Genomic DNA, 24,472 nt, shown 5'->3' with positions numbered 1-24,472 from the left:
CTTTGAACTCACAGAGAACTGGCAGCTACTGCCTTCTAAGAGGCTGGCATTAAAGGCACTTTTTTTTTTAAATATTTTATTTATTTATTATATATGAGTACACTTTAGCTGCCTTTAGACACACCAGACAAGGGCATCAGATCTCATTACAGATGGTTGTGAGCCACCATGTGGTTGCTGGGATTTGAACTCAGGACCTTGGGAAGAGCAGTCGGTGCTCTTAACCACTGAGCCATCTCTCCAGCCCTAAAGGCACTTTTAAAAATATTATTATTATTTTTTTTTATTTTAAGATAAACTATGACTGTGTCGTCCAGGCTCACCAGGAATTCATGACTGGACTCTGGCCTCCTGAGAGCCATGCGTGGACCATACTTTGTCATTTTGTAGAGAGACCACATCCTCATTAGCAGTTCTACCTGGTCTTGCTCTCCTGAGGAATACACAAGCCCTCTGTGGTGGCATATCAGGAGTTTCTTAGCTACTCTTGCCCATAAATAGCTTGTTTCACAGTTAAATACCTGGTAGGACTTCTAACCAGAAGTGTGTTGAGCTCACATATTAAACTGAGGGGTCTGACAGAGTTGGGATAGTGATACTTCTGTTCATGAGGAGGCTCCTATTTCTTCAAATCTGGGCTCTGGGGAAATCTCACTAATGCTGGTATATTTGGTCCATGGTTAGTTTCAACTCCTGCTTCTCACAGAAGGGATAAGTAGCCTTGTAGGGTACTGTGTGAATCACTTGTGACCACCCAGAGTGATAGGCAGGGTTGCCTGTGAGGATAAAGAGTGTAACATGTCTCTGTCACCACTGCTAACGGTGTCAGTGTGAGTTCTGTAAGGCAGAGACATCTGTCACAGCCTCCTTTCTTTTTGGGCAGGCCCTCAGGATGAGCGTTCCTGACTACATGCAGTGCGCAGAGGACCACCAGACCCTCCTGGTGGTCGTTCAGGCCGTGGGCATCGTCTCTGAGGAGAACTTCTTCAGGATCTACAAGCGGATCTGCTCGGTGAGCCAGCTCAGTGTGCGCGACTCACAGCGTGCACTCTTCATCCGTTACCGGCACCACTACCCGCCGGAGAACAACGAGTGGGGCGACTTCCAGACGCACCGCAAGGTTGTGGGCCTCATTACCATCACCGACTGCTTCTCGCCCAAAGACTGGCCACAGACTTTCGAGAAGTTCCACGTGCAGAAGGAGATCTACGGCTCCACGCTCTACGATTCCCGCCTCTTTGTGTTTGGGCTGCAGGGTGATGTGGCTGAGCAGCCCCGCCCAGATGTGGCCTTCTATCCCAACTATGATGACTGTGATTCAGTGGAGAAGCGCATCGAAGACTTCATCGAGTCCCTTTTCATTGTGTTGGAGTCCAAGCGCCTGGACAGAGCCACCGACAAGTCCGGGGACAAGATCCCTCTTCTCTGTGTCCCCTTCGAGAAAAAGGACTTCGTGGGACTAGACACGGATAGCAGGTAAGTTTATGTAGGAATGGTTGACCTAGAAGCCCTGGGCTTGGCCCCTTCTTACAAAGCAGGAGCCTGCTGCAGGAAGGAGAGCCCAAATGTGGTCCATTGGCCACTAAAGAAGAGGAGTGCCTTAGGGGTCAGCACATACACTCCTGGGTGTCACAAATGCCCTGGTAGGACTCCTGCAGCCATCTCTGCTTGTAGAACCAGGCTGTGGTGAGCTGGGATGAGCTGTGAGAAAGAACATAAAACAGACCAGGAATAGTTTTTTACTTTGCTCTGTGTTTGATCGAAAACAAGGTTAATATTTATTTTAACTGTTTTTATGTCATGTCTCAGATAGCACAGGTCGACCTCCAACTCTTTAGGTATCTGAGAGTGACCTTGAATTATCATGTTCCTCCTGCCTTCGCCTCCCAAGAGCTAATAGCATTATAGAGGAGTGCCACCATCCCCAAGCTGTTTTAATGCTGCGCTGGGAACAGCACCCTAGGCAAGCACTCTACCAGCTGAACCACATCCTTATCTCTGCTTCCACTTTGTAACATGTGGCCGCTGGAGCAGGGCCTGGGGGCTCGCACCTGCAATCCCAGCTCTCAGGTTTGGGAGTCTAGACAAGACTAGGCTACATAGTGAGTTTGAGGCCCTTCTGAGTTACATCAAACCCCACAACTGCCACAGACAAGCAAAGCAAACCGTAGCGACTACACACTTGAATTAGCCTGTGGCTGGTGTTTCCTCAGTTAGTTTGCTGAGTGCCTGGAAGAGTTGCTGAAGTTGGACAGGTTATTGCTGGGCTCTGGGAGCAGAGCCGAGTTCTCTGACTCCCAGGCCGGGCACTCTGCAGGTACCAGGTCTGTTTTTTAATCTCTGAGTTGCAGGAGGAGACGGACCCAGGCACCCCTGGAGAGCCGCCAATGTATGTGGAAGTGTCCACACGCTCTGCATTCCAAGATGGAGCTGGACAAAGACTGTGAGCTTTGTCTCTAGCGTACTCCCGGTGCTTTCCTTGGCCCACCATTATGGATTTACTCTTGAGGCCATTTCTTGTGCTCATAGCCCATGTCACCGTCCTGCCACCGGCTGCCAGCAGAAGAGAAAGATGCAAACTCAGACGGCAGCTTTTGCCCTTTTGCACAGGGAGAGCTCTGTGCAGCTGCACCGTCACTTGAAGGTGTGATGCTCTCAGGCAGGAGCCCAAAGAATTGAGCCTGTCCTGCTTCCTCTGTGGAATTCAGATCGTGATCTCCGGTCAGGCTCAATGACATGGTGTGCCTGCTGCAGCAGCGTGGGTGCCGTAGAGTAATACGCTTCTGGAGTTATCTAGAGTCATATAGCGACTTTCTGTTTGACAGTGAGTCTGCACAGAAATCTCACGGAATCGAGCATAGGCCAAGAGCAGCCGTCGGGGTTGGAAGCAAAGAGCAGCCCTGTCGCACAGCCTGGGGTGTTTGGCAAGGTCTGGGAGGAATCTTCGTGTCTCACCTGGAGCTGAAGCTCTGGTGTATCTCAGGCCCTGCTCTCTTTCACCTTTGCAGCGGGCTTGTGATTTCCTGGCCTGGCTCTCTAGAAGGAAGGGTTAGAAAGCCAGATAGCTACAGAATCAGAGCTGCTGTTCCAGACATGCTCACTCCATAGCCCCTACTCAGGTAGACTTCGGGTTTGAGTGAGGGAACGATGCCAGGAAACCACAGTCCAGCCCATCCAGCTGTCTTCATCACAACTCCATAATCTGTTTTCTGAGAGGCTCTGGGGACAGGACAGAGTCTCACGTTTGCCCGCCCTTCCTGGTAGTGTGCATACACGTCCAAAGCGAAATGACCTGGTGTCCATCCATACTTGAGGAGAAGTGTCTGGACACAGGGTCAGTTTTAATTTGCCCCAGTAGCCGTAAGGTGATTGTTCCCACAGAGCAAGCCTTCCTCTGAGCATTGGGCGAGCGTGGGCGTGAGTCCCACACTGACACAGGCCAGTCATCAGGGGTCTAGTACATATAGTGTGTAGCTCTCAGAGTTATTTTTGTTCTTGTACGTTTCTAATTTTGCTTGTCCCTCTTTCTTTTCTTTCTTCCTTTCTTTTGTTTTCTATCATACCGCCCTGTGAGTATGTTGTTGGGTCTGAAAAGGTAGGCTGTGAACACGCCACCGAGAAAGTGGCGAGTTCCCTCATGTGCTGTTCCCTTTGCCGCCATTGCTTCAAAAGCCAACACCGCTGCCTAGTTTCCTGTGTGTTCTGAGCAGTCCTTTAATTGTTAATTTCTTTCTTTTAGATTTTAGTTTCCTCAGCCCCTAACCCATTGGTGTTTGATGTTTGTCAAAAATACTTGCTCCAGAGACCTTTGTGGTCTTTAGTATTTGGTGACAAATAAGCCTTACTAACTCCATTTTGTTTTGAGGGTGCGAGATGCTGGTTCATCCGGGTGGCTGCAGAGGTTTTCATGGGGTTGTTTTAACATGGGACACCAAGAGTGCAGCCCCGCTTGACCCCAGGCTTGGAAGTGAGTGAGGCATGCGGCGGGTGACTGCGGCTGTGGGATGTGCATGGTGTTGGGGCTGCAGGTCAGACATGTGGGAAGCAGAGCTGCTATGGGGAGCTGCCTGCCTTCTCTATTTGCTTTTCCCTGAGGGGTCCATTCCGTATTCCCTTTTCTCAGCAGCTCCTCCCCAGAAAGGACAGAGGTCATTCTAAGTGAATAGCAGTCTCGCTCTTTAAGAGGGCTCAAGAGAGACTTTCCTAAGACCAGGAAGCAATGACCTTCCCAATAGCTAGTTTGTTGAGACTTGAGTATGTGAAGACCTGTGTTTACTGACCACTATTCCTTCTCTGCCTGCAGAGCTCTGCCCAGGCTCCCCAGGCGGGCTTTCCTCCCTGATACAGGCAGCAAAGCCCTCTCTGCACAGGGGAGGAGGCTGTTGCCATGTCACTTACCTGCATCACAGATCTAGACCCCCTCGGCAGCTGAAGTCAGCCTTCCAGGATGCTCATTGGCTGAGCTAGTCTCCACTGTGCCACTCTGGTCCTCCTGATTGGAGGGCAAGGGTCTTGTTCTGCATCCTGCTATAGGACACAGCCTCTGAGGCTCCATGTACTGCAAACGCTTTCATATTTCATTTACTTTGTCTCCATGGAGATAGGCTGGACTTGCTGAGAGGCTCTCTCCCATTCTAGGGCCGCTGAGCAAAAGGAAATTATTGTCACGAGTTCAGGGAGCTGAGGATATGCTTCAGGGAAACAGCAGGGGTCCTACTGTGGTTACAGAGGCTTTCTGTCCCTCACTAGGTCCTGCATTTATTCATGTGACAATAGCTTGTCCTGGGCTCTCCTTTTCTCATCTGCTTACCCTAGCAGGCTTGTCACAGAGACCTCCAGAGATCTGTGTCCTGGCCTGTCCTCTGGGTTTCCCTTGTGGGGAACAAGGACCTGCCTAGGTGCCCCTTGAAGGAAAAATTGCCTTTCTTAGTGAAGACCCCCTAGAAGTAGTATGGCACACAGTTCTGGGCACTTGCTGTGTGTCTAGAACCTTAGAAATAGATGAGCTGATCTGGGGAGCCCTTTGGAAGCTGGGGATGGGAAGAGCCCCAGTAGCAGGAGATGAGGAATATGGTGTCTTGGGGTAATTGGCACGTGACTTAAAGGTGTAGTGTATGTGGAGAGTTGTCTGTCCATTGTGAAAATCCTACTGTGGCCAGATGTGAGTGACTCGGGCTCTGGTAGTGGATTGGAGGTGGGAGCTTGTCTGGAGCAGTTTGGGTGGCTGTAGTGACAGGAGATGGGTGAGATCATCCTCGAGGAGGGAAGGGCCCCAAGTAGGGCAGGATGGGATTTCCAGCTAATGCCCTGTCCTTTCTGTGGACCCACATGGGAGATTGGGTAGGGGATCCGAGGAGAGTGGAGATACAGGAGTGGGAGAAGACACTTAGTTAGTTGTGGGAATCGTTCCTGTGATTGTAGTAGCTCCTAGGGAGAAGGCAGTGTGAGTTGCCTGAGTATTTGCAGGCCCAGTGCTCTCTGGGGAAGAGGAGGAGGGGTGGTGAAGCCAGCACAGCTATCTGTCAACTCCCCCCACACCCCCCAACCTATGTACCTCTTGTTGCCAACAGTGTCCAAGGTGGGGCAGCAGACCCACTTTTGCAGAGTCAGCATTCTCAAGGCATTGAAGTGATTGGTCCAGCATCACACAGCCAGTGGGTGATGTAGCAGGATTGAGGTTCAGGTTGCTCAGATCTTCTCTCTACTGAGTCTGTTCCGGGATGCTTGAACTTAAAGCAGGCCAGTTTTAGAGTCTTAAAAAACAAAACAAAACAAAACAAAACAAAACAAAACAAAACAAACAAAATACAACTCCTCCTGTAAGTGCCCAAGTTCTGTCACAAGCTCAGAATTCCTTGGTAGTGAAGTGGTACCAACCCTGCCTGAGAGACCCAGCCATGCCCCACGCCTCCTTCCCCCCTCTGAGAACCAGGTCTCTGCAACAAGGACATGGCAGGAACAGTCAAACACGACACTTTTGTGCTTCCCTTTCACTGCAGTACACCGTGTGTGTGAGGGCCCGTGGAGGGAGAAGACAGTGCTGGATCCCCTGGAGCTGGACTTACAGACTACTGTCTGCTATCACACGGGTGCTGGGAACTGAAGGAAGGGTTATCTGGAAGAATAGCAAGTGCTCAGCCATCTCCAGCCCCCAGAGTGATTTTCCCCCTCAGATAGTGAGGCTAGGCCCAGGCAGTGCTGCTTGTTAGCAGGGCCGTCCTGGTGTAGCCCTGTGGCCAGGGAGTAAGCTAGCAAACGCCAACGCACTTTTGTGCAGGCTTGCCTTAGTTCTAATAGCATCGAGTGTACAGAAGCTAAGTAGTCTGAGAGCCAGGGGGCACTGATGGAGCTAGGCCAGACATGGCTTCACTTCCTGTCGGGATCTGCCAGTCCCTTTGATTTAGTCAGGACCTTACCCACTCCTCTATGGCTCATTCTTGAGAAGAATTGCTTCCACTTAACACAGCTGCTGATTGCTCTCGTAAAGGAATCGCATCTTTGAAGCTGGTTAATATTCAAAGGGTTAGTAGTGTTTTCAGAGGGCAAGCCTACTCCATGTTGTGCATTGGTCCGTAGCGCGTCTGCACCAGTGTTTGAAGAACCCCAGCCAGATAACTGACCAATGATGTGCCCCATCTCTCTCTATGGAGTAATCCTAGTTAAAGGGGGGGACATACTGACTTATTTAAAAGCAGAGACATATACTCTGTGATAATGTTGAAACTGGAGCTGTCAGAGAAGAAGGCTCCTGCTGTAGCAGCCTCTGAGTGGGCAGCGGGAGTGGCAGCTACAGAGTACTTTAGAAAGCCCACAGGGCAGCACAGCGTTGAGGTGAGGACCCCTGCAGCTCACATGACTGGCAATGACTGCTGCTGGCTTCCAACCTTAGAGCCTAACACTGGCTTCTCAGCATTTGTTAGTGGTAGAAACTTGCATCATGCTCAGCCCTGTGCCGGGGGAGGGGGGCAGCAGTAACAAGGCATTTCCCTTGGATTTTATCTTCCAGACACTATAAGAAGCGGTGCCAAGGACGCATGCGGAAGCACGTTGGGGACTTGTGCCTCCAGGCTGGGATGCTGCAGGACGCCCTGGTACACTACCACATGTCCGTGGAGCTCCTGCGCTCAGTGAATGACTTCCTGTGGTTAGGGGGTAAGACTGACTGAGCAGATGGGTTGACAAGTGGATGTGTCCACAGGTATTTATGAGGAAACATCACAAAGAAAGGCGAGGGAGGGGAAGCAGGCAGTGCCTGCTGATTGCTTTATGGGGTCATCTCCATGACATATCTGCTGTTTACTCTGCACCTGGCCTGCCCTGCATCCTCTGAAGGAGGCGTGTTTTTCTTCTGCCTGTGCCCTTGGCCTCTGCATTGGCTGCCATTGCTCACGCCTTTGCATATCACTCCAGCGTCTATTCTTCTTGCACACATTAGGGATCATGAAGATGTAGCCCCCAGTGAGAGAACTGGATGTACATATGTGTTCAGGGCTACCTTATGAAAGAGACTGGTCCACAAGTGTCGGGTGCTATTCTAGATGACATAGACGCATGTAGGATATGGGGGAGGGTAGTTTGATCCTAACTTAGAGATATTGTATCTTGTTTTCTCTGTGTAGCTGTGACTGCCCTGGGATTCACTTTGTAAACTAGGCTGGCCTTGAACTCAGAGATCCACCTGCCTCTGCCTCCCAGATTCCGGATCCACCCTGCTTAGAGCTATTGGTTTTAAATCCACCTCTCTCTCTCCTATCTCTCTCTCTCTCTCTCCCCCCCCTCCTATCTCTCCCTCCCTTTCTCTTTCCCTCCCTTCCTCCCTCTCCTCTCCTGTTCCCTCCCCTCCCCTTCACTTTTCTGTCTAGGATGGATCCTTGCTTGCTTGCCAAGCACTCTATCACCACTGCGCATGCCCCAGTCATACCGTTAAATGTTTTCAGCCCAGCATACTTTCCTCTGTATCCTCACAGTCTGGTACAGCACCTGCAGTATAATGCGTGTAAAACTGCTGGTCCCTTAGGGCTGACGGGATGACTTAGTGGGGAAAGGTGCTTGCTGCCAAGCCTGATGACCTGAGTTCAAATCTCAGTACCCACAGAGTGGAAGGAGAGGCCTAAATCTTCTAAGTTACCCTCTGGCTTTGACACACACACTATGGCACATGCCCTCGTCCCATCCCATTAAATAAGTAAATGTAACAAACCAAACAAAAGAGCTCTAAAAACATGGTGATCCTATGAACACGTGAGAAAATAAAAATTTCCCTGCTTATTCAGGCCACCAGTGAAGCTTTGAGCCTTGCTAGTGTCTTGTGTTGCCTTCCCTGACATGGCCTGCAAAAGGTGGTGGCATATCTCTGTGTGCTGCAAAACTAGTGATTTTTCTTTTCAATTCTATGAGACATGCTCTCACTCTGGCCTGTAACTTGCTATGTAGCCCAGACCGGATTCGAACTTACAGAGACCCACTTGCCTTTTCCTTTGCCTTCCCAGATTAAATTAAAGGCATGTATGACCATGCCCACCTAGTGATCTTTAACTGTGGACTTTGTTTTGGGGAAATTGGCATTTTCCGATAAGCTGACTGTTTGAGTCCTTCTGAGCCCCTGCAGGTGACTTTACCAACCATCTACGCTTCTCTTCACCACCCAGCTGCCCTGGAAGGGCTGTGTTCTGCTTCCGTCATCTACCATTATCCTGGAGGAACTGGCGGCAAGACCGGGGCTCGGAGACTCCCAGGCAACTCACTTCCCTCAGAAGCAGCCAACCGACACCGGCCAGGTGAGCCTGCCTCTCTCCAGCCTGCACCGCTGCAGTCTCTAAGGAGTCACCTTGTTCTGACTTCTCCTTTCTCTCAGGTCTGATGAGTGTGTCTAGGTAGGAGGATTCTGTGCAGTCTGAAATCCCGAAGGAGACATTTTCTTCTGGCTTATCGGCCTGACTGGTACAGGGAGGCTTTACATACAGTGACCACTGATTTCTAGGCCCTTGTAGAAGTTCCCTGGCAGAGTGGACTTGGGTACCCATGTAGTGAGTAACATTGGTCCCTGGAGTCGGTTTTAACAGATGCAGGGACCAGGGATACGTCTTGTTTCCTTGAAAATGTCCTAGCTAGTTAATGTTGTTTTTCCAGCGATTGGTTCCAGTGAAGAGTGAAAGACTTCTCCAGATGAGGGGCCCACAAGTGCTCATTGACATTGTGTCCTAGTGTGTTCCTGGCCACTTTCTGTGCCTAACTCAAAGCCAAAGCTACTCTTTGGTCTGCGAGACTTAGAAAACCTCAGTGAAGAGTAAGCCGCATTTTCTCCTTAAGGGGGACGACATAGTGTCATTGCCAAACACAGCTCTTACTCCAAAGGGAAGGGGATGGTTTATTATTCATTCCATGTATTCATTTAATTTATTATTGTTGTTATTGTGTTTTGAGACAGGGTTTCTCTGTATAGTCCTGGTCGTCCTGGAACTCGAGTGGTAGAGCAGGCTGGCCTTGAACTCAGAGATCCACCTGCCTCTGCCTCCCGAGTTCTGGGATAAAGGTGTGTGCCACTATGCCTAGAACAAAGGAGATAGTTTATTCTGAACCAAATCTGAGTGATTATAGGCCACGAACATAGATTCGGCTTGTCCCAAGTGACCTTTTCCCACTATGGACATGGTTACATTTGCCTTTTGTAGTCACAGAACCAGAGACAGCCATAAATGGGTGAACTCATCAGAAACATCAGCAGGGACGTCAGTTTGGGGGTTACAGCAAAGCAGGGACGTCTCTGCAATAGGTCTCAGTAGCTGTCTGATGACATTCATAGGCTTTAGGGTTGGTGGAAGGTAGGGGTCTGCTAAATTAATACATTACAAGATAGTCACAAGAACACTGGCTCAGAGGTGGTAAGAAATGGCTGTTAAGGTGCTAAAGGAAGCCTGGGATAATTTTGGATCTTGATCTGTTACAGTCAAACTCTGTAGTCATGGGAGTAGTCATTCAGTTGGTCTGTGGACTGACTTACATGAGGTGCAGCTTTCTCAGGAAACTTCAGTCCCCAGTACTGGATGCTTTTGGAGGGGTGTCAGAGTGATTCTGTCATCACATGGAGGATGCAGAAGCTGCTAGGTGTACTGGGTGCTGCTCAGATGAAGGCACTCAAGGGCCCTTTATGCCTGTCTGCTAGAAGCCCCTGGAGGCATCTCCATTATTGGAGTAGAAAGGAGCAGGTTGAGAGGCATTGCTGAGAGCAGGGAGGAATCTGCCCTGTCCTTCCAGGCTTTGATCTCCCCCAGATGCTGGGTATAGCTCACACCCTGCTGTGAGACCACTGCCTGTGGAGTCTCACTCCTAGTCAGCTCCGAGGTTGTCAGTGTGCAGCCCCCAACCCCTGCTGTGACTGTGAAGCCCGAAGCTTTTAGGGCAGCACTGTAACATTTCATCTTGTTTCCTTGCTGGGTGTGAACAGAGGAAGCTTAAGCAACAGAAGAACTGGTCCATGTCTCAGGAGAAATGTCTTCGTTTAGCTTTGCTTTGTGTGAAAATGTTGGAACTTTTCATTGTTGAAGACACCCTGTACCTTAAAATGCTCAGGTGACGGCTGGAAGGCCGGAAGGTCAAAGAGACCGAGGACTGTAGAATTGGAGTGGCCTTCTGTTCATCCGCATGCTGGATCTGGGGGACCGAGGCACCATCTTCTCTCAGATTCTAATCTACAGAGCAGCTGGTGTGTAGTGTCAGCCTTGCCTTACTGCAGACAAGCCAGGCATTTAGCATCCTCCCTTCATGAGTTGAGCACCCAGCTCTCCTCTCGAGCCACAGAAGAGCAGAAACCCAGATGCCTATTTTGTTACACAAGATTGGGACGAAGTTGTTTAACCCCAAGGGGCTGAGTCAGGAGGCTCCCCATGAGTCCAAGGCCTGCATGAACTGCATAGGGAGTTCTAGGCCAGCCTGGGCTATACAGTAAGACAGTATTTGGAAAGATATCGAAAGGCTAGGAGTGTGGCCCATTGGGTAAAGGCATTTGCCACCCAGTCTGATGGCCTTAGTTTGATTAATGTGGGAGAGGAGGACTGACTGTTGTTACAAGTTGTCCTCTGATCACCACACACACCACACACACACACACACACACTCACACATGCTAAAAGGGGCTGGGACGATGGCTTAGTGGGTAAGAATGTGTTTTCTAAACATGAGAAGCACAGCACCAGGTAACAAAGACAAGTTCTCTTATTTATTTTCCATACTCGCTGTGACACTATACTCTGACAAAAGCAATGTTGGGGGAGAAGCTTTATTTTAATTAATAATTCCAGGTGGCAGTCCATATAAGGAGGGGGTCCTAGTCATGTGATACTCATAATCAAGAAGCCGAGAGAAATGATGGCCTATGGTCAGTTCACTTTCCCCATTTGTACAGCCCAAGTGCCTCCTCTGTTAAGACTGCGCCCAGGCAAACCCAGCCAGCAGCCTCTCTCATAGGTTCTATCCCTGGAACTGCTGGCCAGCCAGCCTAAGGCAAGAATGAGTTTCAGGTTCAGCGAGGGACCCTGTCTGAGGGGAATAAGGTGGACCGTGGTAGGGGAAAGCTGAGGCAGCTGTGAGTATCACAGGTTTTATGATGATTACAAGGTAGTAACAGGGATGTACGATACTTCTATTTATTTTTAAAGAATTATTTATTTTATGCATGTGAGTACACTGTCGCTGTCTTCAGACACCAGAAGAGGGCATCAGACCCCATTACAGATGGTTGTGAGCCACCCTGTGATGCTAGGAATCAGGACCTCTGGAAGAGCAGTTAGTGCTCTTAACTGCAGAGCCATCTCTCTAGCCCCAAGGATACCTCTATTTTTTTAAGCTTTATTTTTACTCGTGTGTGTGTGTGTGTGTGTGTGTGTGTGTGTGTGTCTCCCCGTCTGTCTGTCACGAGTGTGTGAGGTGCCTGCACGGGCCAGAAGACAATGTTGGTCACTGGGAGCTAGAGTTGCAGGCAGTTGTGAGCTGTATAATGTGGTTTCGGGGAACTGAACTGTGTCCTCTGTCAGAGTGTAGGAGTTTCTAGCCACAAGCTGCTTCTCCAGGCCCCAGTAATTCAGCTGAACACTTTTAGACCTCACAGACCCTGGTGGAATAGTTTTCAAGTGCTTTTCCTCAGAAAAAAGGACATTTCTTTCTCTCTTAAAAAAATTTAAAAGAACTTTTTAAAAAGTTTTAAAAAATTAAAAAAAGTGTGTTTTTTTCTCCTTAAATTATCTTTTCTTTTAATATTTCAACATTAGCTCCATGCTACTCACAAGTGATCCTTATTCTGAAGATTTGTATGTGGACCTCTGACTCTATAACTAAAGGACAAAATGTAGTTTCTTTTAAAAAATCGGGCTGGAAAGCCAGCTAGGACGCTGGGCTCCCATAGTCAGAGCCTCTGGAAGGTGGAGGCCAGAGGCTTAGGGATTGAAAGCCAGCCTTAGCTACATAGTGTGTTTGAGGCCAGCCTGGACTACATGAGATCCTGCTTTTTTTTTTTTTTTTAAAGAAGGAAATTGAGGGGGCTGGGGATTTAGCTCAGTGGTAGAGCGCTTACCTAGGAAGCGCAAGGCCCTGGGTTCGGTCCCCAGCTCCGGGGGGGGAAAAAAAAAAAAAAAAAACTAAAGAAGGAAATTGTAGTCCACTTGTAGAGTTCTTGCCTAGGATGGCGAGAGGGCCTGGGTCCCTTATCTAGGACCAAAAAAAGTGTCTAGAACATTCTACATTTAACCAGAAGAAAGTGCTTGTCATTGGCTTGTAATGGTGGCCTCTACTTTTCCTTCTCTCTGAACTTGGTAATATTGCTCATCATTAAATTGATCGAAACAGGCCTGAGGTGTGGCTTGCTGGTAGAACCCCTGGTCTTCATTCCGTGCATTGGCATGTGATGGGGGGGGGTTGTGGCTAGCGTGACAAATGGTCCAAAGCCAGGCGGTGATGGTGCACGCCTTTAATCCTAGCACTCGGGAGGCAGAGGCAGGTGGATCTCTGAGTTTGAGGCCAGCCTGGTCTACAGAGTGAGTTCTAGGACAGCCAGGGCTAAACTGAGAATCCATGTCTAAAAGAAGAAAAAGAAAAAGAAAAAGAAAGTGAAAAAGAAAAAGAAAGAGAAAAAGAAAAGGAAGAGGCCCAAATATCTGCCAGCCTCAGTCAGGGCTTTGCAGCTCCCAGTAGGAGCGTTGAGGGTCAGAGCCAGTGCTCTTCTCTAGGGGACAGAGACTTGTCACCCAGGGATTGAATAGCAGGGTTGGGGTGGAGCTGAGCTGGTGTCCTCCAGAACACTTGCCTGTCACCATGAACTCGTTCTCGGTGGCCCGAGCTTAAGGAGGTGTCCCTGTCACCATGAACTCGTTCTCGGTGGCCTGAGCTTAAGGAGGTATCCCTGTCACCATGAACTCGTTCTCGGTGGCCTGAGCTTAAGGAGGTATCCCTGTCACCATGAACTCGTTCTCGGTGGCCCGAGCTTAAGGAGGTGTCCCTGTCACCATGAACTCGTTCTCGGTGGCCTGAGCTTAAGGAGGTGTCTGGGAAGACAGGGCGGACGGACGGATGCATCTGCTCACTTGGGAGTATCCTTGAAGGTTAGAAGAGAGCATTAGGGTAGTCGTAAGGCACTGGCTGCCGGGGTTGGGAACTACTCTAATCCTCTGCAAGAGCAGTAACCACTCTTAACCACTGAGCCATCTCTCCTGCCCCTTCAGTAGCTTTTGGGAAAAATACAGAGATTGGGAGGAAGTTTGGCAATGGACTGTAAGAAAGACCCGTTCTGAGACCCCTTCCTGTTCTTAGACTGCCCTCTGTGAGTCTGTCTCTTTTGTTGACATGTAGGTGTCACACATGTTAGCTGTTGAACAGTGCCACCCTCCGTGAAGCTGACCAGGGTCTGCGCTAGCTGAATTTTGCCTGGGGTCTGTGAGCATCTCAATCGCAGAACCTTGCAGACTCTGGGGAGATCCTTGTAGGATGTTCCATAGGTGGCGCTGTTGCACTTATTTCTTTTAAAGCTTTATTTTTTTCCCACTTATACAAGAGGACCCAAACCCAGCTCCTTGAATATGATTTCTTCATTTGATGCCTGAGACTAGCCCCCAGTACATATCTGGAAAGAGCCTTCCGGTTCTATGTTATTTTTCTCTTGTCGGCTCAGATGGAAGATTGCAGCTTTGCTCTCAGAGTAGCATTAGGTCTCGGTTAGCCATGACGTCACAGCTCTGCAGCACCTTACAGATGAGAAGAAGGCTGCCTGCCCGGCCTTAAATCTCCACTCTTATGCTTATTAGCAAGCACCGCCCAGGGTCAGGAGGAGAGCCTGGCTTCCAGGTCAGCCTCAGTGCTTGTGTGGAGGTGTTACTGTCCAGCTGTATGCATTAGGTGTGTAACTGAACTTTAGATCACAGGCTTTCACCACCCAGATGGCTGTTAGAACCATCATTCTGAGATGTTTGATTGCTAAGGAATTAGAATAGGGAGAAATAGCTTTGTGAAGAAGAAGTAAGAGCTAGGCCTGGTGCGGAGGTTTGTGATCTTGGTGTTTATAACTTAGTTATGGGGGAGGCTGAGGCAGGAGGCTGGCAAGTTCAAACTCCAGGGGCTGTCTAGTAACTGAGCAAGAAAAAACTTGGTTTCAAAAATAAAGTTAAAAGGATGGAGACCTTTGCTTGCCCTCTCAGGTCCACCTTACTTTCTTTCTGGGTGTCTTTTTCTTTATCCTTGTACTTAAAAATGTCTTCTACCGGGGTTGGGGATTTAGCTCAGTGGCAGAGCGCTTGCCTAGGAAGCGCAAGGCCCTGGGTTCGGTCCCCAGCTCCGAAAAAAAGAACCAAAAAAAAAAAAAAAAGTCTCCTACCTTGGTATGGTGGCAAATGTCTCCTACCTTGGTATGGTGGCAAATGTCTTCTACCTTGGTATGGTGGCAAATGTCTTCTACCTTGGTATGGTGGCAAATGTCTTCTACCTTGGTATGGTGGCAAATGTCTTCTACCTTGGTATGGTGGCATATGTCTTCTACCTTGGTATGGTGGCACATGTCTTCTACCTTGGTATGGTGGCAAATGTCTCCTACCTTGGTATGGTGGCAAATGTCTTCTACCTTGGTATGGTGGCAAATGTCTTCTACCTTGGTATGGTGGCACATGTCTTCTACCTTGGTATGGTGGCACATGTCTTCTACCTTGGTATGGTGGCAAATGTCTCCTACCTTGGTATGGTGGCAAATGTCTTCTACCTTGGTATGGTGGCAAATGTCTCCTACCTTGGTATGGTGGCACATGTCTTCTACCTTGGTATGGTGGCACATGTCTTCTACCTTGGTATGGTGGCACATGTCTTCTACCTTGGTATGGTGGCAAATGTCTCCTACCTTGGTATGGTGGCACATGTCTTCTACCTTGGTATGGTGGCACATGTCTTCTACCTTGGTATGGTGGCAAATGTCTCCTACCTTGGTATGGTGGCAAATGTCTTCTACCTTGGTATGGTGGCAAATGTCTCCTACCTTGGTATGGTGGCACATGTCTTCTACCTTGGTATGGTGGCACATGTCTTCTACCTTGGTATGGTGGCAAATGTCTCCTACCTTGGTATGGTGGCAAATGTCTCCTACCTTGGTATGGTGGCAAATGTCTCCTACCTTGGTATGGTGGCAAATGTCTTCTACCTTGGTATGGTGGCATATGCTTTTAGTTCCAGCACCTGGGAGGCAGTGGCTGGGGTTTCCTGTGACCTGTGACCTGTGTGTGTGTGTGTGTGTGTGTGTGTGTGTGTGTGTGTGTGTATTTGCATGTGCAAGACAAAACAAGATTGCTGTAGACATCATAGCTGCGAGGGGCATCACATAATCATGGAGTTCATTCTTTATACAGACAGTTGAGCATAAACTGCTGAGTAATGACCTAGGCTGCTGGGGCCTCTGTTTTTAAACCTAAAACTGGGCTGGAGAGGTGGCTCAGCGGTTAAGAGCACTGGCTGCTCTTCCAGAGGTCCCGAGTTCAATTCCCAGCAACCACATGGTGGCTCACAACCATCTGTAATGAGATCTGATGCCCCCTCCTGGTGTGTCTGAAGATAGCTACAGTGTACTCATATAAAGTAAATAAATCTAAAAAAAAAATCTACATAAAAAGTCTAAAACTGTTTAGAAATGACAACAGCTGATGCCGAACATTCCTCTTGGGCCCAGGAGCTCGTGATGGGAACTCACCTTCTGCAGAGAAGACTGCTTGGTCCTCACTGACATCTGGAGAGTTTAGCAAATGAGGAAGGTTTTCCCAGCTTCTTGACAACAGTGGAACTAATTGTTTCCTGTGTAAACTCACTACTAAGAGGCTTTCTTTCCCTTTTATCTCCTTCCTCCTTTAGTGTGTGTGTGTGTGTGTGTGTGTGTGTGTGTGTGTGTGTGTGTGCATGCAAGTGCTCTCAGAGGCCAGAAGATCCCCTGGAGCTGGAGTTACAGGCGGGTGTAAGGTGCTTAGTGTGGGTGCCAGGACCTGAATCTTGGTCTTCTGCAAGAGGAACGCTCCTAACTGCTTACTTATCTTCCATCCTCCGTGTTCCACTTTGAGACAGGGTCACGGCGATCCCATTCTGGGATGATCTTGACCTGATCATCTCTTCTGAGTGCTGGGCTTACTGACATGCCTCACCATGCTCAGTTTATGCAGTGCTAGGTATTGACCCCAGGGCTTTGTGCACACTAGGGAAATAATCTTCCAACTGTGCTACGGCTTCAGTATAAACTACCTCTAAACATTACATCTTTAGCTTTGATGAGTGTCCTGCATTCAAAATCAGTTTCCCTCCCTCTCCCCCTCCCTCCCTCCCTCCCTCCCTCCCTCCCTCCCTCTCTCCCTCTCCCTCTCTCTCTCTCTCTTTCTCTCTCTCTGTGTGTGTGTGTGTGTGTGTGTGTGAGAGAGAGAGAGAGAGAGAGAGAGAGAGAGAGAGAGAGAGAGAGATCTAGAAGGCAGTATTAATATATTACCAATTTCCTTCTGAGACCTTTGATACCTCAGTCCAGAGTGCTCACATATATTTGGGGAAAAAATTCTCTTGTTACCGGTTTATTGGTGAAATGAGGGTTTCTGAAACTTGTTTAAGGGGAGTGAGGAGCCTGAACTTAGAGAGTAGAAAGGGAAGCGGGAAAGGGGGACTTTCCTCTTAGTGTAATACAGGATTAACAGTAGATCTAATGTTTTCCCCATGGAACCAGAAAAGCACACCCGCCCCCTGTTGCTGTCATGGTAGCTGCAGGTGTCTCGGGCTCACAAGGGTGTTTGCAAACTAAAATGTGTTCTGCTAGTTTAAAAGTGGTTTTATTTTCCAAATAAAAGACCGAAATCTGTTCTTTCTTCCAGGGGCGCAAGAAGTTCTCATTGACCCAGGTACATGATCTCTGTGCTTAGTTTCTTTTGGTTGTTATTATTATTTTTATTTTTTTTAAGTGCTTGTTTTCATGGTGTTGTGAATGAATGGTTCTGGTTTCTGGATTGTGGTCTTTGAAACATTCTGATTTAAGTAACTTTAAATCAGAACTGTGACAAACCTGATTATTGTTTGGTCCTTGTTTGATGGGGCACCCTACTGCTTCCTATTGTCTGGTGAAGAGGAGTAATTTCCCCCTAGCATGGTGAATTGAATGATTGGAGAATTCGTGCCTTGAATCCTCTGAATGCACTGAGCATGCCTATGGTGTTGATTTGAATTCCTTTATGGTAATGACTTTGCTCTGAATCTATGGCCTATACTCCTTTCCACAGTGATTTGAATTTCCTATTGCATTTTTTATAGACTATTATCATTAGTGAGACAGGTCTTGCTCTGTAGCTCTGTGGCTGGTCTTGAGTTAGTGGCAATTCTCCTGCCTCAGCCTCCTAATTAATATGTGAGCCACCAAGCTTCTATGTTCTTAAGAAATCATGCATTTTTTTTCCCACAACGTTGGGTTTTTCTTTCCCATCTTGATTTTCTATCATTAATCCATCAGAAACTTGTTTCGTTACTGTGCTTAATTATTTCATGATGAGCTCAATTCCTTTTGACTTAATTAGAAACAATGGCCGAGTAGGTGACAGGGCAGTAGCAAACACCATCCTTCGAAAACTACCAACCAGGCAGCCATGTTTCCTTGGGCTTCACACCCAAGCTGGCTGCTTTCATCCAGTATGTGTCTGAAGTCGAAGGGGAGGCACCCCCAGCACACTAGTCTGATTCAAGGCCTGTTTCTACACTGCTGGCTACATTTCTCAGTATGGTTTGAGGAACGTATAGAGGACCCAGATGCTTACAATGTTTTGTTTGCTTTCTGGAGAAAAATCAGCACAAGGCGAGGGGTTCCTGTGACAGGAGCCGGGCACTTTCTGTACTTGTGAAAGTTAGGTTGACAATCCAGGAACGGTGGCATACACCTGTAATCTCATTAGCACTCAGGAGGCTGAGGAAGGAGCCAGCTCCAGCTTTGTGTCAACCCCCTGTCTTAAAACAAAAACACCTCCTCTCAAACAAAAACAAACAAACAAACAAACAAACAGCCTGGGGGTGGGAGAGACGGCTCAGTGTTGTGTGCTTCCTAATGCAGAGGAACTGAATTTGGTTCCCAGCAACCATATTGGATAACTCACAAATGCCTGTGGCTCCAGCTCAGGGGAATCTGAAACCTACTTCTAGACAATGCTGGTATCTGCCCGCACACATGCACACGCCCATGCATCGAACACGCACATATGCATGGAACCGAGGCAAAACAAACATGCCAACCAAGAATGAAAGAAATGTTGAATGCTTTGATATTACTGAGCCCAGACTAGTTAGTGGAGCCTCATGTGAAATACTGAATTTCACTGTGTCAACTGTACTGATGGGAGAAGTTGATGGAGACAAAGGTCTGTTGAGGTAGGGAGGGATGTGTTTGTCCTTTGTGAAAATGTCCAGAGGAAGGTTTTGCAGCTGAGTCTGCAGACCTGGAACAGGTGGTGGCTGGGATATGAGCATGGAGTCTTCACATTTCATGTAGGACCACCTCAGAGCCTGTGGTCGGGAAAGCCACCAACAGAGGATGCAGCTGCCACTTAGCAGTGGCATTGGAGGGCTTCTTTGCAGCCATCCTAAGTGAGACCAGCATGGCCGGACCCCCCAAGGGACACAGGCAGGAAGCTGAGCTCCTCTAATCCCATGACCAGCTCTCGCCTCACCAGGCCCAAAGCCTGCACCTTCATGCCTTCAGTAGGAGTCTTTAGACAGGACAGAGCTTGGCCATGGTTTACTTCAGCCCTCTCCTGCTGTTCAGATCCTGGCAGCTCATGGGCTAGTACTTTGGGAAGGAGGGGGTCATTGCCAGTGCCCTGAGACCCTCTCGGAGGTGAAACCGTTGTCCTGCCCTACAGAGAAGTCACTTTCACAGACCGTCACAGAGTGTAGTGACTTGCGCTTGCATTTGATCATCTGTGGAGCGACGACCAGATGCCCAGAGGAAGCAAGCGGGGCATCTCTGTGCGCTTCCCTTGCCTCGGGTGCTTACCTCACTGCTAATAAGAACAGAGGGCCTCCTCCTCCTCAGTGGCAGACAGACTTCTGAACTCTTGTTTTACGTTTTAAATGCAACTATTCCTTCCTCAGACCCCCTTTCTTGCTCTGAACCTTGTGTATACATCCAACGAGTACCTCCTTCATGCAAGCCTTTGGCTGATTTCATTCTGTTCTCTGGCTTTTTCACATTACTGCTGTGGGTAGTGCCTTCTTCCAGGGACAGAAACTTGCAATTTGAGCTCAGGAGAGAGAGAGCACAGTTTAATTTTTAAGAGCAGCTTCAAAACAAGTCTATAGCCAAGCACAGCAGGCCATTGTAGGACTTTCTTCTCCCCAACAAGAATCCTGCACTCTCTGTAGTCACAGCTGCCAATCCCTTCTGTCCCCTGTTTTCCCCTGGGCCCCTGCAGTGGGAATTTACTTTCTCACTCCAGGCTGGACTACTGTGTTCCATTTTGCATTTTGTAAACTGCAGAAACCACAGTCTTTTGGGACTTCTTTAACTTAATGTTTTTTTTTAAAAGATTTATTTATTTCATGTATGTGAAATACATACATGTGAATACACTGTCATTGTCTTCAGACACAACAGAAGAGGGCATCAGACTCCATTACAGATGGTTGTGAGCCACCATGTGGTTGCTAGGAATTGAACTCAGGAGCTCTGGAAGAGCAGTCAGTGCTCCTAACTGCTGAGCCATCTCTCCAGCCCTGCTTAATGCTTTTTAAGGTCCATATTTGTATCACCTCTCAGGACTTGGCATCACTGCGATGTGTTATACGGGCCTGTCAACATGCCACACTTTGCTTCTCCAGTCTGTCAGCTCACACACCCGTGCATGAAGGTACTCTTTGGCTCTTAGTGTTGCTATGAGCACTGTGGGGATTTTTGTGTGTACCTGCTTTATGTATTCATAAATCTGGGGAGTGGAATGGCCGGGTCAGATAGTCATCCTATCGTCTCCCTTTGTGAGTAACTACCAGATATTTCTCCAAAACAGTCACACCACGGGACAGTCCCAGCACCCCTGCACGTGAGTTTGTCCCTCTGTGTCTGCCACAGCAGGTGTTACCTTTCTGATCCCTGATGGGTATGCAGTGGTGCCTCACTGCTGTTAGGACTCAGGGTTGTGGAGTTTCTCTTACTGTTAATGAGCACCTTTTCAAAGTACACTGGACACTGATGTACTTGCTCTGGGAAAAGGCTGCTCTCCTCTGTCAATTATTGAGCTACTCCAGTTCCTTTTTATGTTCTAGGTACACGTCGCTTGTCAGAGTCATGGCTAGCAAAATCCTGGATGTGCACAGTGCTATTTCGCCTTGCGGCAGTCGAGTGAGAACAAGGTGTTCCCAAGGCTAGTCTCACTACAGCCTTGACAGGCCTGTCTGCTGTTAACCACACAGGGGGCAGATTGTGCGGCAAGGCCTGTGATCTGCTGACAGCAGCTTGGAGGACAGCAGAAACTTCCCAAAGCCCACGCTGAGCCTTTTTACCAGTCGGAGCCGAGGAGATTCATTAATTAGATCTGACAAGAGACTAGAACTATTGATTTCTTGGCTCAATTAAGATATTCTTTCTTGGGTTGAAGTGTGTCGCCTCATATAGTAAGCACAACAAAGGCATGTCCCTGGGGCCGTGGCCACACATGCATCTGTGTATTTCAGTCTTTTTCTCAGAGCATTCTGTAGCTTCTCACATGGTCTACCTTTAGGATTTTATTTAAAAGGCATCCCCTGGGTCTAGTGCGGTTTGACCAAGTTCATCCTGGCTTATACATGGAACTCCCGTCTGCAGAGAGGAGTTTACATTGTCCTCGTGAGCTTGTGGAGTCTGGGGTTTCTAGGCCTTTCTTCTCCACAGGGTTGGTGGGCTTGGCTCTCAGATATGGTTCTCTTTTTTCCTTTGTTACAGAATGGGAGCCTTTGAAGGGCTGGTTAGTATGGTCACATAACCTTCCCAGGGAGCACGATGTGCCTTGGCCGGGGTCTTCAGTTTATGAGAGCTCAGCTACATGCTTAATAAGATTTTTTTTTTATTAACTTGAATATTTCTTATTTACATTTTGAATGTTATTCCCTTTCCCGGTTTCCGGGCAAACATCCCCCTAACCCCTCCCCCTCCCCTTCTTTATGGGTGTTCCCCTCCCCATCCTCCCCCTATTGCCGCCCTCCCCCCAACAATCACGTTCACTGGGGGTTCAGTCTTAGCAGGACCCAGGGCTTCCCCTTCCACTGGTGCTCTTACTAGGATATTCATTGCTACCTATGAGGGCAGAGTCCAGGGTCAGTCCATGTATAGTCTTTAGGTAGTGGCTTAGTCCCTGGAAGCTCTGGTTGCTTGGCATTGTTGTACATATGGGGTCTCGAGCCCCTTCAAGCTCTTCCAGTCCTTTCTCTGATTCCTTCAACGGGGGTCCTGTTCTCAGTTCAGTGGTTTGCTGCTGGCATTCCCCTCTGTGTTTGCTGTATTCTGGATGTGTCTCTCGGGAGAGATCTACATCCGGCTCCTGTCGGCCTGCACTTCTTTGCTTCATCCATCTTGTCTAATTGGATGGCTGTATGTGTATGGGCCACATGTGGGGCAGGCTCTGAATGGGTGTTCCTTCTGTGTCTGTTTTAATCTTTGCCTCTCTATTCCCTGCCAAGGGTATTCTTGTTCCCCTTTTAAAGAAGGAGTGGAGCATTCACATTTTGATCATCCGTCTTGAGTTTCATTTGTTCTATGCATCTAGGGTTTATTAAGATTTTTTAACTAGGCATTTACTTACCTCTTTATAATTGTTTTGAGGGTTACGTATGTACTTTTAAACGTGACTTATTGTCAAAACAATCTTCATTGTAGAGCTTTAAAGGATAACAGAAAGCAAAATAGACACATTTAAAAATTATCACACATTGCATTTTTCTTTTGGGATATATAGTCAATTTCTGAAAAGAATCTGCTGGGATTTTAATAGTGATTACTCTGAGTTTGCAGACCAACATGGGGTACATTACATACTGTCACCTAAAGAACATTACATCTTCTAGGTTGGAGAGATGGTTCAGGAGTTAGGAGCGCATACTGCTCTTGTGGAGGTCCTGCACTTGGTTGCCATACCTACATCAGGTGACTTATAATTGCCTGTAACTTCAGCTCCAGGAAATCCACTGCCCTCTATTATGCTCCATAGGCACACATTCGATGTACATACCTATTAACAGACACACATAACATCATATCTGTCTGTCTGTCTTATCTATCCTATCTATCTATCCTATCTATCTATCTGTCTATCTATCTATCTATCTATCTATCTATCTATCTATCTATCTATCTGTCTGTCTATCTACACACACAATATACATATTTACATATGTATATTGCCTGCATATACATATATACCTGAATATCTATATCTATATCTATGTATAGATAGATGGACATGGAATATCTTTTTACTTTTTTGTTGTTGTTGTCATATTTTTCCCCTGCAGTGTTTGAGATCAAATGTTTTATACATGTTAGGCAGGTAATATTTGCTGCCTATATCTTTAAATTTTTTTTAAAACTATGGTTGGGGTTTTCAGAGTCTATACATATAAAAATACATATATGTACACATGAGTTTTTGTTAATTTTAAATGATTTATTTTTGTTTATGTATACATGTGCATGTGTTTCTGTACATATGTGTGTGTGTAATTGCCAAGGCATTAGACTCCCCAGAGCTGGCTTGACAGGTGTGAGGCACTTGATGTGGTACTAGGAACCAAACTCTGGTTCTCTGTGAGCACACGACAAGCACTCTTAACGGCTGAGCCATCTTCCCAGCCCATCTCATTCACCATTAACTGTTTAAATACTTAGACCCTGGAGTGGACTTCTAATACCGCTGTCAGCTGGTGAGCTGCAAGCATATGTAGGTGTTTGACTTTTTGGGTGTTGATCCTTCGTCCCCACAGCCGGGCTGACTTCATTCATTAGTTCAGTGGCTTTGTTACAAAGATCTTGGCCCCTGAAAACAGAAGTAGTTCTCCTTCTGGATTTGGACTCTGAATGTCCTTCCTTAGTCCTTATCTCAGGGGATACACACTGAGTCTTTTGTCATTAGTATTGCTTTAGCTGTAGGTTGGTTTTAAAGCCATCCTTTATGGGCGTGAGAATGTCCCTTCTAGTGCAGGAAGGATCTTTACTAGGAGAGTGTGAGTCTTTCTGTCTTTTTAGTTTACCCTCATCTGTCTAGATGACCACATATCTTTTGTCCTTTATTCGTGTGCACATTGCTCGTGCCCTGTGACAGTTTCTTGCTGGGGTGAGTGAGCTGTTGCTAGAGGAAGAGTTAGCAACTACAACCACTGGGGAAGGGCACTGCCCTTCGGTCTCTTCTGTGCTGGTGCCGTTATCTGGTTTGGCATCAGGGCAGTTTTGGCCTCACCGGACTGGTCGTTAATAGCGTCCCTTCCTTTGGTATTTTTGGGTAGAGTTTGTGGAGCATTGGTGTTAATGTGGCCGTAAATGCTTGGCAGACTTCAATCGAGGCCCTCCGCACCCTGCTTTTCCTTCTTGGAAGTGTTTGGTTATTAGCTCAGTATCTTGGGAAAAAGGAAAAAAAAAAGATTTCCTTCTTACTTGTGTCTTTTTAGGAGCTTGTCCATCTCATCTGGATTATAGATTTGGTCCTCCAGTAGGGCCAACAGCACCTTTGTGGGAGACTTGGCATTGTGTGTTGCTGGCTTTGGGGAATGACCCCCTGGTCTCCTGTTACATGTGACTGTGTTACAGTGGTACTTGGCTCTGCTATCGTATGGTGGCTCTCTGTGTGTCTTTATTTGGCTCTGATTTAGTCTCTTTTCTCTACATGGATGTAGCTATTAGCCTGAGTTTTCCGGACTTAACACCTGGCATACAATCTTGAATCTTTTGAATGATTCAAGGACTGCCTGGCTGACACGTAGGAGTCTTCGC

General features: G+C 47.8%; 1 protein-coding gene across 13 annotated transcripts in view; it reads left to right on the top strand.

Annotated features, from left to right (window-relative positions):
- Positions 1 to 24,472, top strand: part of Trappc9 (trafficking protein particle complex subunit 9) — a 475,208-nt gene that overhangs the window by 2,299 nt on the left and 448,437 nt on the right. For 6 of the 13 annotated variants that reach the window (XR_015624092.1, XR_015624090.1, XR_015624086.1 and 3 more), the window contains 3 exon segments: positions 884 to 1,476; positions 7,007 to 7,152; positions 8,649 to 8,777. Coding sequence is in view for 6 of the 13 variants with exons in the window: in NM_001034156.2 (NP_001029328.1) it covers positions 893 to 1,476; positions 7,007 to 7,152; positions 8,649 to 8,777 (859 nt within the window). In the remaining 7 variants the exon portion in view is untranslated. 13 annotated transcript variants of the gene reach the window in all.

Source organism: Rattus norvegicus, chromosome 7 (assembly GCF_021556685.1).
Source record: "Rattus norvegicus strain SHRSP/BbbUtx chromosome 7, alternate assembly SHRSP_T2T, whole genome shotgun sequence".
NCBI lineage: Eukaryota > Metazoa > Chordata > Mammalia > Rodentia > Muridae > Rattus > Rattus norvegicus.
Note: the sequence above shows the minus strand (reverse complement) of the source record. Positions and strands in the feature narration are given on the sequence as shown.